The sequence below is a fragment of the Numenius arquata genome, chromosome 2 (assembly GCF_964106895.1).
Source record: "Numenius arquata chromosome 2, bNumArq3.hap1.1, whole genome shotgun sequence".
NCBI lineage: Eukaryota > Metazoa > Chordata > Aves > Charadriiformes > Scolopacidae > Numenius > Numenius arquata.
Genome location: NC_133577.1, coordinates 116321696 through 116336741, shown reverse-complemented (window position 1 = coordinate 116336741; position 15046 = coordinate 116321696). Strand labels below are relative to the sequence as shown.

At 39.1% G+C, this 15046-nt stretch overlaps 1 protein-coding gene across 1 annotated transcript in view; it reads right to left on the bottom strand.

The window, feature by feature from the left end:
• LRRK2 (leucine rich repeat kinase 2) overlaps positions 1 to 11782 on the bottom strand; it is a 67044-nt gene extending 55262 nt beyond the window's left edge. Inside the window, exons 1-6 of the mRNA XM_074168077.1 lie at positions 11587 to 11782; positions 11414 to 11499; positions 6999 to 7105; positions 4252 to 4340; positions 2982 to 3116; positions 810 to 944 (exon numbers count right to left, since the gene is read on the bottom strand). Coding sequence (XP_074024178.1) covers positions 810 to 944; positions 2982 to 3116; positions 4252 to 4340; positions 6999 to 7105; positions 11414 to 11499; positions 11587 to 11749 — 715 coding nt within the window. The 5' untranslated portion in view covers positions 11750 to 11782. The remainder of the gene's footprint in view (positions 1 to 809; positions 945 to 2981; positions 3117 to 4251; positions 4341 to 6998; positions 7106 to 11413; positions 11500 to 11586) is intronic.
• Between the last annotated feature and the right edge of the window lie 3264 nt (positions 11783 to 15046).

Sequence of the window (15046 nt, the reverse complement as noted above, 5' to 3'; positions counted from 1 at the left end):
ATCTGCAAGAGTACAACATTATGTACCTCATGGAACACATGGAGAGCAGGACCCTGCTCCACGCTTGCCAGAATTGTGTAATTTTGCTGTGACTACCAGCAGGAAGCTGACAAGAGCTGCCTCTGTGTCAACAAGATCAAATTGCTGTCAACAAATTGACACAAATCATCAAGCATATTTCTCAGGACCTGATTTTGCCCACAACAGGGACCTCTGTTATCAGAAGACGTAATCAAGCTATTTTCTTCCAGTCTTATTGCACAATACCTGAGGACACCGTAAGACTCTATAATGTGTGCAGGCTACCAATGCTCCTCGTTGCACCCACCACTAAATGATCAGAGAGGGGTGTCTGAGACCAGATACCTTTTCTCAGCCCTGGCCACTGGATTTGTGTGGGCGATTTTCCCCCTGTGGAACAGCTTCTGTCAATAGTGTTCTTTACCTGCTACCCAAATTCACTGAAGATTTATTTGGTCAATAAATAGATCTTATTTTTCAAGTATTAAAAAGACAGGGCAGGATCTTGAACTTTGACCTGTACAACCATGATGAGCATCTTCGTTACCACTTACTCCAAGCAGAAGAAAGTCTCTTTCTGTTCTGTATGAGAGATTTCATATTTATCAGAATGGCTGAATATGAAAATTTCCCATGAAAAATTACAAATCAGTATTTCCCAAAGAAAACAGAAAAGTGATTTGTCTGGTAACTCCAGACAATTACTGAAAGACTAACGCAAACTGAGGTGAGCTGATGCACACTATGGGAGATAAGGAATTGAAAATAAATTCCAATAATGCACTTACATGGACCAGCTAAGGAATGTAATGAATAAAGTGCAGGAAGAATCACCTCTTCTTTCTCTGGAAACTCTTTAAATACTTTCAGTATGATCATATGATCTTTGCTTTCAACAAATTCAGTCAGCTGCTCTTCTGGAACTAAATTGAAAGGCAAGAGAGATAACAGTATGTTTTGAGGAAATAATTCATATCCTGGTACAACATGAGAAAAGACAATTGTTTTTATCAAGTTTCCTTGTATTTATTTTCTCTGTTTCACAGAAGTAAGGTACTCTCTGTACACATCTTCCACACTTATGACTCCTTTTACTAAAACATGAGTTACTTTATAAAGACCTTTTTCTAGCCTACACTTTATGTAACTGTGTTCTGACTTTTAAATGCTTCCTTGTGAACCAGTATTTTTTTTAAAAAAGTATTTTAGTCTTTTTCACAGAATGAACTTCAGATATTCCTCACCAAGACAGTATATAAGTGAAGGAGAGGCTAACCATACACTGAAAACAATTTGATGGAATGCCATTTTACATACTATGATTTTACTTCACCTCCCAACTTTTTTTTTTATAATGGAGGTCTATCCATAAAGGCTACAGCCATGTTTTAATAATACCTTACCTTCATTGTAATAAAGGCTTAAGGTTTTTCCATCCCTGTTCCCTGTCATTTATGCTGACATAACCGCATGGTCGTGCAATGAACCAGATAAGGAAACTGATCCAGGTTGAGAAAGAACAACACATTTTACATTTTGTAAGCAGAATAATTTTCTGGATCTGGTTCAATCTAAGGCTAGGCAAACATTCACATTACAATAACTGACAAGGTGGCTCAGAGGCAGGAGAAAAATAGCCAGGGCAGCCTAGGAACTTGTTACATTAGCACTGCCATCAAGAAGAAGGTATGCAGGTCTGCATCCGGAGCACTCCGTAGATCTGTAAAAATCAGGCACTTGAAAAAGCATGCACAGAAAATCTAAGCAGCTCAGACCTTTATGGAGACTGAAGAGAAAATACAGCAGGACAAAAGTATTTAGGGAGAGTGGAAGAGGGGAAGAAATGCAGAAGATAATTCCAGGCACACATGTGGGAGAAAGACTTAGAAAAAACAATATAAAATGGTGCCAGAAAGGAAAAATCTAAAGAATTGGAGATTATCTTTGAAGCGAAGGAGTACAGCAGACTTGGTAGGAGTGCTAGTATTTCTCAATATTTATTTTGAAGCAAAGCAAGGCTGCTACAACAATGGGATTTCTGGCCGTTGCACACACAGTTCCTGAAAATTTTGCAGAAATTCAATAAAAGGTGACTTCATTTCTCAGAAGACACGCGGGATTATCAAAGAGACACATTGTAAGGATCAAATATATTAGCATAGTCAGGATATTTTAGCATTGTCAGGATTGACTGCATAATCACATATTTTTCTAAAGTGCAAACATTTGCTTTATTTTGGAATTATTCACAAGTTAATAAAATTTGCCAGTCTTTACATAAACAACCCTGTTTTTTGAGAATTAAAATAAAATGTCACTACTCTCTGCTCCAGTGTTACTGACTTAACGTTAAATTTCATCTTTTCAGTTAGCTTTAGTTAGAAATGGAGAGATATTTTGATTGTTTGAAAATTTCATATTCATTGCTCTAATTTACAAGATTTGCTATATTGCCTGGAAGACCTGTTTTGTGCTAACAGATATAATACACAAAACTGAATCTGGAAAGAATTACTTTACTGAGAGAGTGGTCAAGCACTGGAACAGCCTGCCCAGGGAGGTGGTGGAGTCACCATCCCTGGAGGTATTTAAGAAACGTGTAGACGTGGCTCTTCAGGGCATGCTCTAGTGCCCGGGATTGTTGGTTTGTGGTGGGGTGTTGTGTGTGGGGTTTAGTTGATGGATGCTTTTTTTTTTTTTTTTTTTTTTTTTTTTTTGGGGGGGTTGTTGTTTGTTTGGTTTTGTGTTGTGTTTTTTTTGTTTGTTTGTGTGTTTTTGTTTGTTTTTTTTTTTAATGTGGTTGGACTCGATGATCTCAAAGGTCCCTTCCAACCACTAAGATTCTGTGATTCTGTGATTCTGTGAAAGCAAGAATTCATTTATTACAGTTAAATAAACACGTACAGTCCCCTCCCAACCTATACATTTTTCTAATCTAATAAACTACAAGATATAAATACCTTTCTCAAAAAGTTTGTGTAATGCTTTACATCCATGTTGCTGGATCTCTTCATTTTTAGGGAAAGTGTGCATGGCATTAAATACCAAGGAAAACACATCCACCTCTTCCTCCAACAGCAAGAAAGCAATTACATCTGAATAGCAGAAGAAATTACATGTTGCAGTGATTAGTCCTCAACATTTTTATTGAAGCGCTGTACTTAATCATTAAAATCCAAAATTCTTTAATATTGTCCTTAAAATTTACTCTGATGGCTCAAATCCAGGTTTTTGCATAACACATGAAGATGTTATCACTTAAGGTAGCATTTCAAAATGAAACTGAGACGTTCTAAAACATTACTGCCAAAAAGACAGTTTCCCCTCTCCACTCTTGCTCCCACCTTGCACTGCTTTCATATTTGTCTGACACCTCAATGAGACAGTTCAATTCACTGAACTGGTAGAGAATTTAACCATAACAAAACCCCTTTTTGCAGTCATAGCAAGCTGAAAAGTTTCACTAAGAAGTAAGGTTGATGGAAGAAAGAGGGCAGGACTACACTGCCTGAGGAAAGCAAAAAGGCATTTGAAATGAACCTGTCAGCTACAGTGAACTATGAAATCAGACCATCTGTATCACAAAACCCTGGATTAGACTTAACTACCTAAAGTCACATCTAATCCTTAGTTTGTAAATAAGGCTGATTCAAAAGCCTGTTAAAATCAATTGAAACATTCCTATTCTAACAGTAATTTGTGCTGATATTATATGGGACCTCAAATAAAACTAGCAGAATCTCTCCCTTAGGGTCTCTCTTTAATTTCAATAGAAGATCAAGGATCTCACCACAATGAGAAAAGTCCTCAGTACCTGATAAGATTAGGCCTCTGCAGAGCAGAACAACAGAAATGTCAGAGATGATTCACTGTTTTCAAAAGTACTAACCAGTACTAAAAGAAGTAAGTTAGAATGTCACCAAATTTATACCTTGGGTAGAAAAACTAAGCTCTTACTTATTTTACTTAACTACTTATTAACAAGTATTTGTGTCTATACTAATAACAAGTTAGCAAAATTAATTGATCGTGTTATTCACAGCCTTGCAATTTGGAGAATCCTTTCTACCTGGGTAAAAAAGGTATTTTTTATACAAGTACAAATGACAAGTGACTTTACAGAGTAAAACAGAGAGAAAAATCAGGCCCAACATGTACAGTCAGATACTTTATACCACAGTTCTGTGTTTTAAATGCTTAGACAAAGTAGGAGAGTAAAACATACAATACCTGACATGAGGAGTAGATTTAATGCTTTAAGTCCAGTTACTGAGAGATTTATATTTCCTTTGTGGACTGTGAGCATTTTAAGAATCTGCCTAAAAATAAATAAATAAATAAAAAGGAAAAAAGAGTTATAGCTAAAGAAATACTAACATATACAAAATTTTATCAAACATTTATTTAAAAAAAAACTTACAGAAATTAGCAAAAGCTTAAAAAGCTCCTGATTAATTTTTTTTAACTTTTATTTCAGTTTATGTTTTTTTCAAATTACTAATGAAATAATGTTGGCATTTTAACTATTTTGATACTTCATTAAAATGATATATAATTTAGCAAATTTACTTTAATTTTTAATTAATTATGTATTAATTATACAGGGGACAAGTCTCATTCAGGAAGGGGTTACTCTACAGAAAGCAGGGTTGTGGAGTGCAGCAGACTGGGGACAGTATGGTCCTGTTCTGCTTGTTGCAAGAGTTAAGTTACAGTGAAGGATCAAGGGTTTGCTGGAAGAGAAGCAGGAGTTATCCCAGCTAAAAAACTCAAACAGCATCTTGAAGAACTCTACCTTATCTAAGTTTCCACCACACAGCACTTATGTGATGCTGGACAAATCACTAAAAAGAAACACTTCCTTACTTTATGGGTGGCCCAACCTGAGACCCATAGATATTAACCTCTGAAATGCTGCATCAGAGTCAACCAAAGCTGACATTTTAAACAGAGAGCCAAACAATGCTAACTACACTGAAAAATCCAGAGCATGTATCAAAATGGGCACCCAAAAATCAGTTGATATTTTTAACACATTTTACTCAAATTATCACCTGTAAAACAGTTACCACAAATACATAACACCTTCTCAATAAACAAAATTTTAAAAGCTCTAGATCGTACTGATGAACACTAACAGAAGCTGAGGAGAAAATGAACAGGCCAGTTTTCACACAAGGTATCACTAATGCACAGTAAATAAAGCAGTGGACCAAACATTGAATGATGCTGATGACAGAAAATAAAGATGCATTGATTTTGCACTGAATGAAGCATATCTCAAAAGGGGGAAAAACTCATATTGTGTAATTAAAAACTAAACAAAAATGGACAGAGTCACACCAAAAACCCTAAAGAAACTTTCATTTATTATCTTCATTATTTTGGAGAGCTTGACTCTGCAATCTTATTAATCTTAAAATGTGAGTCTTTGTATATATAATATCTAATAAAAATTGATTGTGCAGTAGCTGCAATACTTCAGTAGATTGCAAACACAGTTGACTAAAATATTGGTGGTGGGAAGGATCATGTACAGTAATGTTATAATCAGATTTTTAGTGAAGTTTCAGTTTGAAAAGGATGCTTTGTTCAACTGCACACACTGTGTGGGCTCTGAGGAGGCTATGGGAAAGATCAGCCCCAAAAGAGTAATTTTTCCAGAACCCAAGAATGAACAGCAGTATCTCTAGCTCTCAGAATAATTCTCAGTCAATTAACAAGCCTTTAAGCTGCCAAAGATATTGTAACCAGCTTGTGCAGCTTCAGCTCAGTTATTTTTCACTCATGAAAAGCAACGAAAATCACTTTTGCTTTCTAACAAAAATTGCCAACACTTCTTTCAAGGGAGTTCCTTCACCTACTGACCATGTACTCTAGCCACTGTAAAACACACAAAACCCCACAAAACCAAACTGCATCTTCATGCAAATGATCTTACAATAGCAACCATTCTAAGGAATGGTGAAGACTATACAGGCAGAAGCCCTGAATGAGGAAATCTGTCCAAGTGCGAGAACACCAGACCAAGCCCTTTTCCCTCATTTGTATCATGCCTAAATCTACAATTAGCTTTTTTTGCTACAGAACAACTATAGGTCTAACCTATGTGGGTTCTCACCCCATCTAACCACAGCCATCGGTTGCTTAGGCTCCCTCCACGGTTAATGGACAGATATGAGCAAGTCCAAACCACAATTTGCTCCAGGATAACTTACTATAAAGATGGAATGAACCATCCTGTCTGAAGGCAATTGTGTCCACTGACTTCACAGGTAGTAGAGGTGACCAATTAATTTTTAGACAATAAGATTAGCTGTGACAAACCCCCCTCTTCTCAATTTATACTACTTTAGGCTTGTGGATATAATTTCTCACATTTGGAAAGAACACACACAACACCATCCAGGTAATACTGCATCTTCCTGTTAAAATGGAAGACCTCAACAACCACAGAATCCCAGCATCGCTGAGCTTGGCAGGGACCTCTGGAGGTCTCCTATTTCAACTCCCCTGCTCAAGGCAGGGTCAACTACAGCTGATTGCTCAGAGCCATGTCCAGTCAGGTTCTGAATAGCTCTAAGGCTTGAGACCTCACGACCTCTCCAGGCAACTCGTTCCAGTGTTTGATCAACTTCACATAAAAAAAAAAGTTTGGTTTTTTTTTTTTAAAATGTTTAAGTGGAATTCCCTATATTTCAATTTGTGCCTATTGCTTCTCATCCTGTCACTGCGTGCCACTGAGAAGAGCCTGGCTCAGTCTCCTTTACTTTCTCCATCAGGTATTTATACACACAGTAAGATGTGTGTATAAATGCTTGTGTGAGTCCCCCATTCTGAAGACTGAAGAAACCCACAAAAATACTAAACCATATAGAAGCTGATGTAATCACTTTACATAAATGTATTGCATTGCATATATATGCTACCGTGATAAGCAAGCATTTCAGATGACTGTTTGCATACAACATACTTACTGGTGAACACCCAGTACTTCCCAGTCCTTCCCAACATCCTTAGGAGCTATGTTCTGCAGAGTACTTGGACAAATTTCTATTAATTTACAAAGAAGTGACCAACCCATCTGTAAAACAAAAATGCAGCTATTTTAGAACAGGTATTCTGTTTGGAACTTTCATGTTGTCTTCTAATATTCTTGGCTTTTGGAAGACGGATGTTCTGAAAAGTTATCTAGCTAAATCAATAAGGGAAAATTAATTAACACAAGACAAATGACATAAAAAGTTAAAGGATGGAGGTAAAACAGATATGCTAATGATTCTGAATGCATTGCTTGTAGGAACACATCACTCTCAATGTGCCTCAGCACTGCGTGAGGATAAAGGACACACAGTTAAAAAGAGATGCTGACAGAGAGAAAAATATGATGCGATCCATAGTATGTAATTGTGGCCCAGGGAAGACCACTGCACTATAACAGGTAGTCCAGCTTTATTGAAGAACAGCTGTTTCCATAAGAATTTGTCATTTAATTGCAAATTATAAGGAGAAATGATAGGCTTTTAAAGGTGTCCTATATTTTAAATGGGAATAAGATACCTAAACAATACTATACATTTCATATTCTCACCATCAATCCTCAATACTGCGTGCTTTCAGAACATAATGAAGGCAGTGAAAGCTTTGAGATTGTAAGGAATAAAAGATGAACTAAACCAAATGTATTTGTTCTTAATAACTACCTGCTCTATTCTGTGCAAATTCTTTGACTTTCAAACACCTCTAAGTGTTGCCAAAACTGAAAAATGTTCCTCTTTGGTCTTCCGTATCGGAGAAATCCGCTCTCTTATGAATGTCTGGAGGCTGCTATAACTGAATGGGCTTCAGTGAGGTTGCAGTAAGCAAAATCTGTACCAAGAATTAACTGATGAGCAAGAAAACCCTGCTGTATTGAAAAAGTTAACTGAGAAATGTCAAAAGTCAAGATGAAGCAGATTTCACAAAAAGGAATTAAAGCAAGGCATAAATGTCTCCTCCGCCATATAAATAAAAAGGAAAAAAAAAGTGGAAGTAGGCCTGTGTGCTTTAAGAATAGGGTCAAGACAGAAGATAATCTAAGTACGGCTCAAAAGTTAGTGTGTAACTGGACCAGTTTTGGAAGAAGAGTTATGTAAAGCAAAGGGGGCAAGACAGGACAGCCAACAACAGGAACGTAAATGGCTACATCCAAAGAATTTAACTGCAAAGTTCATGGAAAGTGCATGATCTCTAACCCTGCAGTCTGCAAGACTAGAGACGTGAAATTGCAAGTCTGGTAGTGCAGAGACCCATAGGAACAGCATAGGCTTGAATCTAGACAGCTTTCGTGACAGCTTTGGAGAGTATGAAAAAGGTGATGTAGCTCCCTGGGAACTGGAATTCTGCTTTTACCTTTCCCATACTTGGTTACACGGGCTATGTTCATGCTAACTGCAGCAGGTTTTTTTTCTGTTTCAGTTTAGATTTGCAGACCCAAATGTTTTAAGCCAATGACAACCTTAATGTCTGCAGATTCAGCTTGACCATGAGCCAATTTCCATGCTCTTCTCTTCCCGGATAGCAAGCCGGATTGTTCTACATGAGACTGCAAACCAATTACTAGGGACATTCAGGAGATTAGGCTGGTCTGTGTAACTGAGTCCTGACTAAACATAAATGCACAGAATAGTCTTAGTGTACATGTAATTAAATGATTTTCCATATTCCAAGCAAAACAGAGTTTATCAGTGACAATCAATGAAGTACAAATTTCAAATCTACATGGCAAAGACATTGTAGAGGTGACCACTAATTCATACATTATGTATTGCTTAGAAAAGATTTTATTTTAAGAGTCCCACTTCATGACATCCTAACTGTTCTTGTAAAATTTAGAACCTATTGAAAATTAGCTTAATGACTTTATAAAACTCCTTTTTATATAAAAACTGTTTCTGATGAAATTTATATTTCCATTAAACATTTTTATTTGGATTGCTGTGACTTCAAGTCTTGACAAAACATTTATTAGAACTGTGGATCCAGAGAAGACCAAAGGAATCATCTGACCTGCTGGCATATGGTCTTTTTTACAATATTAAAATCACAGCCTGAGATAACAGAGAGCTTATTATCTGTTTAATAATTACATAAGAAAGTAAGGGTCTTTTAAATAACAGAAATCCTAAAGGTTACAGAGAAAGAAAAAAAATAAAGCAGTAGACAAAGACGTTCTTGTAAACACTTAAACGGGTCGTTGTACACAGAAACGGTGGCAGCACTGAAACTGTTATTTTTAAATCAGACCCTTTTCATTTCTAGCATGCAATGAATTTATATTACATTAGGTAACACCTTCTACGTGAGACAATAAAGCTCTGCTGACTGCTCTTCACTCAAGTGTTAGATGTTTTGCTCTAGAGTTTCTAAGCTGCTCCAATCATTGCCAGCCAGTAACTGCAGAAAGAAACTACCATATTAAAGATGCCTATTTTACTTTAAGGCACTATTAACTTTCCAGCCCAGTACCTTCCTACTTCTAAAGAAGCTTGCAGGGTTTATGCCTGTAGTTCAACTTGCACTGGTACTTTCAATATTGATCTATTAAGTAGATTTACTCTGTACAAGCCAGTGGAACAGCAGCACAACATGATGCTTTTTAACTGTTAAGGAGGGGGAAGAAAGAAAAACAAATCCTCACTTCAGACATGTCTCTTACTATGTTTATTCTCTTATGTGAGTCAATTTTATTACAGCGCCAAAAGCAAAAGAGGTTGATTAATCCACTTATTCAACGAAAATTCATTTGTAGTGTATAGATACTGCACTAAAATCAGGACTACATTACTTTAACACTGCCAGAAGGCAAGAATTACGTATTTACAAACACTGTAAACAAAATACAGTGAAGGAAGCAAGAAGATAGAGCCCTACTAACATATTGTGGATGTTTGTAAATATCATAACTGAATGTGATGGAAGAACTGCTTATGACATTTTATGAGGAACAGGAGTTCAGCTTTGCACCGGCTATGAATTTCACACTTTAATACAAAGTAGTAATGCACAGGAGCTCCAAAGCTTCTAAACTGAAACACTGTATGACTGCAAATGTAGGTAGAGAGAAGATTAAAATTAATTTTAAAATTCTATATTAAACCAGAGTGACGTGCTTTAACATAATTACAATGAAAATTAAACAATCACTATCTTCCTTACGCACTTCCGAGAGTCTTGTGCTGTCATTTCAGACACACTTCTGGTTGTGGTTGGATTTCATATTTTTCACTTCCGCGTCTAAACTTCTGGGCAGTGGTTTTGTAAATTGTTATTCACACAATATGTTTTACCCTGAAAATAACTGCTGATTCATCCTTCTTAATGATCTGACAATTGAATAGTAAAGTAAGTTAAAACTTCAGACTCTACACAAGTCTTTAGTCTTCAAAGGAAACCTGAGATCACTGTTACTCCAGATGAATCACTACACAAGTACAATTTTGTATTTTAATCTGAATTTAATGCCTTTGACCTCTTGCTAAGGTCTACTAGACAAAAAAATCCCTTAAAATATACTATTAAGAGCCATTTGTTATATAATTTCTATTTTGCCTTCTAGTTGAATTGAAAAAAGTAAAAAGATGCAAAACATATTATAACCATACAAATGGGCTTAAAAAAAAAATAAAGTTAGTTGCACAGAAATCTGGAGCTCATAAATATCCTTTAAGCATAACATAGTCAGAAATTTAATACATGCCTGCCAGGAAGGAGCTGTTTCATATGACAAGTCTGGCAGCTGTACCGTAACTACAACATCAAATTGTGCAAGTGCCACACCTCATCTAAATGGGCCAATGCTAAGTTACACGAGCAGCCAAGCAGAACCTTAAACTGCAGAACCTACTCTTAGCTAAAAGATTCCACCCCCCTTCACCCCTTAAGAAACTGGGCTAGTACAACTCTCCTTCTAGGACAGGGCTACATATGTATGAAATCATATTACACACAATTCTGCTTTTCAGAAGTTTGTCTAACTGTGGCAAAATTTAGTATTGACGCATCAAAAATATCAGATAGCATTATTTGTAACTCAGAAGCCTATGCCATGCCGGCACAGGATAACTCAAGTTCACATTGGATAATTTACATTTTCTCCATAGCCGCCTTTTGCCGTTTGGAGATGCAATGAGCTGTATCTGCAAAAAGCTGGAAAACTCGTCCCTTTAAACGCGAGCGGATACAGCGCCCTTTTACAGATCAACAGTACTTCTTGCAGTGGCCCAGAAGAGGGCAAGTTTAACAGAAATAAACAAGCCGAGCGGTAACTTTTATTGCGGGAAAGGGCCGCGGTGCTGGGCTCGCCCTCAGGAGCCCCTGCCCTCACCCGGCCCCTCAGCGCCGCCGCCCTTACCTGCTGCACGCCCGCCGCGCCCGGGTACAGGTCCACCACCAGCAGCAAGGGCACATGGACGTTTTTGCCGCCGAAGAGCCGGGGAGCTGTGGGGGGACAGAGACAGGCCGCGTTAGCGACCGGCGGCGGACGGGGCCGGGCCGGGCCGGGCGGCCGGGCTGCCCGCTCCTTACCGCTCTGTCGGGCCGCCAGCTCCAGCAGGTCGCTCAGCGTCTGCACCAGGGTCTCCAGGCGCTTCCTCTCCTGGACGTTTTGCAGCCGGACGACCAGCTTCCTCAGGGCTTCTTCCTCCCACGCCGCCGCCGCCTCCCCCTCCTCAGGGCCGGCGCTGGCCATGGCCGACCCGCTGCCCCTCCGCGGCGGTCGCCTCACCCCATCCGCCGGCCACCGCGGGCCGCGGAGACGAGGACTGAGCGCTGCGGGCCCGTCCCGCCGCCGCGCCGCACCGCCACAGCCGCCCGCCCAGCGTCACCCGGCCGCTTCCAGCCGCCCTTCCCGTAGCCGCCGGCCCCTCCCGCCGCGACGGGGACCCGGCCGCCGCGCCGGACCAGCCCTCGCGGGCGGAGGGGCGAGATAGTGCTCCACCACTACCTCTAGGGGGCGCCCACGTCCCTCGGCGGAGGGGGCTAAGCACGCTGGCGGCTCGCCCGTTTCCGATGGTTGACGACACAGCTGTCCAATAGAGTCGCAGCGGTGGAGCCTAGGTTCCGCCTCCTCGTGCGCTTCTGTGCTATAAAAGGGTCCGGAGCGTGAGTTGCCCCGAGGCGACAGTGGTGGGATAGGGGTACGAGGGGAAAGGTGGGCAGGTAGTCTGCCTTGTCTTTTCTGCTTTGTTGAGGAGGAAAGCATAGATCTGTAATGCCTTATTGGGTATGGAAGGTGAGGAGAAGCAACTGTAGCCAATGTATGTACCCATTTTGCAGGTCCCTGGACAGGGAGTAGTCCTGAGCCGGTGAGCTGCCTCCTTGCCTCATGTGGTGTTTGGGGTTGTCAGCCTTTCCCCGTGTGGCGGGTCTGTGAAAGGCCAGGGAAGGTGTGGTGGGATCTGAGCTCTTCAGGCTGCTGTGTGGCAGCTGAGGTGAAGCCATAGCTCATCTCACCTGAGGGCAGCGAGTGCCTTGGTCTCACGGGCTCAGGTCTGTGGGTTTGTTTAAAAAAAAACAACCTTTTTTGTACTTGGAGGTCAAGTTTCCTTCTGGGCCTTGCAGTGAGAGATTGCTGGTTGGAGATAAGAAAGTTCTCTTCCTGTGGGTGTGCATTGCTTCATTTGTGGTTGATGCAATCTTTCTGAGGTCTAGTGATGTTTCTGGTGCCTCCATTGCCCCTCCAAGATAGCAATGTGTGGGTAGAAGACTAGTAATGACTTTTTAAAATAATCATTGATTAGAAAGGTAGTATTAGTGAAATATGTGACATAAAGAGCTTGCATATACCTCTTAAGTGTAAAAGTATTATTTAAGAGAGTAAATTCTTCAGTTGAATTGGACTTTTGCTAGACATATGTCTTCTGTTTTGGAGGATCATGGATATACTTGCAGCTTGTGATTAGATTGCAATGTTTGGTTGATAGAGATGCATAATGTTCATTAAATACTTGACTAACAAGTCACTAATTTATTTATCAAAACAAATTTTAAGAGACAATGTTTAGTAATGCCTCTGAAGTTGCATGGTTCTGCATTAACTGTCACTGCTCTGTTGGTGTATTGGTCTTAAAGCTTGTATGTAACTCTCATCATCATTCACTGTTTCTTAGGTTTTTGTGCACAAAGAAACTATTGTCTTGGCATCCCAATTACAGCCTGCTGGCTAGGACTGCACTTGTTAAATGGTGAGCTGGTTTCTTCCTCTCTGAAGCACTGGAAAACAAATATGAATGTGATAGCTTTATGAATTAGTGACTCATAGTTTGAGATGTGTGGAATGCATTACATCTGGACTAAACCAAAAATTAGTTGAATTAAATGATTAGTTTCACTTGAAAGATATTTTTTCCTGTCTACAGAAGTAGTAATTCAAGCGCAAAGAAAAGTTACAAAATTTGTTTTTTAGATTTAAAGCCTCATTGCTCGCTTCCTGCGCTTTTGACAAGATTCTTTTATCTTCCAAATGGCACGAATGCAAACACAGTCTTTCAGGTTATATCAGTAGTCAGCTTTCTCCAGTATCTGCAAAGCTGTAGCCATTATCAGACTTCAACAAGAGATTTTTAAAGGTCAATTTTTGCATTTTATACAGATCAGAAATGCCATGTGTAAGTTACAACTACTGATATTGATAAAGTTGTATTAATACAACTTTGAAATCCTGATCTTAAACTGAATGTGTGGCTGTTTCATGCATTTAGCAGAGCAGCTGTGCTGCTGCTCTGGAATTCCTTGCATTGTGGCTTATATAAGAAAGCACAAGTTATGCATTAAAGTTTCAATTAATGTAATTGGAAAAGAAGTTGTGGATTTCTTTAAGGAAAACTGGGGATCAGGCCTTTCTCCTGAAATATGTTGAGTTCTTTAACCGTGTGCAGACCACTTGAGATCATGTGTATATAATAGCTTCTTTTGCTGCTTTTTAGAGCCTTTGCTGTGTTAGTGCTTTCAGTTTGTTTCCGGTCATGTCAGCTGCTTAGCAAATTTAAGGCCAGGGTACTAGATAGGTAAGTGGAAAATGAAAGCAAAGATTAGAGCTAAAGTGTAACCTTGATTTACATTCTAAAAGATTTCAGTCTCCTAAGAGTTCTCAACTGCAATTTCTTCAGCATGTCCTAGTTAGGCATTCAAGGGGTTTTGTTGCCATTCCACCCCTCTTGTTGCTCTTTAAATTCCAGATGACTTTCACTTTCAAGTGTTCACTTGTGTTCACTTGAGGTTTCCTTTTCATGTTTTTTTTTATGAAATATGTGGGATTGGTGTAGCAGCTGGTTTGTTCTTGAGGCTGGGTGCTTTAAGTGTAAAAGAGTTATTTCCCCTCTTTGGTTTTAATGAGAATTGTAGCTAACTACCCAGTTTGGGCTGTTCTGTACTTATCCTCTTAGACTCAGATGTGAATACTAATAGTCACTAAGAAATAAATATTCTCTGGTGTGTGTCTTTATATCTGTCCAGATAGTCATAACATGACATACTAGCATAGCAGAGACTAATATAAATTTTTGTCTGGTAATGTAAAGAACAGATATCTACCTCCAGGTTTTGCATTCCTGTATCACAACTGGAAGATTGCACAACATAAAAGATCCCTGGAGTTCTGATACACTTTTTCAAGTGAACTGAATCCTTACTGCTTGGTGGTGGCATCATCAATGGGATGCCTATTGTTTCAGGCCACCCTGCTTTTTCTTTCCTACTGTAGCTTATGAACACTTTGAGGTAAAGTGAAGCTATGTGGAATATTAAACATAAACTGAAGACTGAGATTTGGCTTGTAGAAAGACTAAAACAATGTGAAATTTTGGCTTTCGCCTTCATCACTGTAATTTTAACCCACATAAATCAGGAAGTCTTTGTTCTTATTTGTCATCTAATTTCAGTGAAAAAGTAGCAGCCTGATCACACTGAGCATTTTTCTTGTACAAAACTTGGAATGAGGCTACTATTGAACACACTTTGTTAAAGCTGAATTGTAATGTTCAGAACA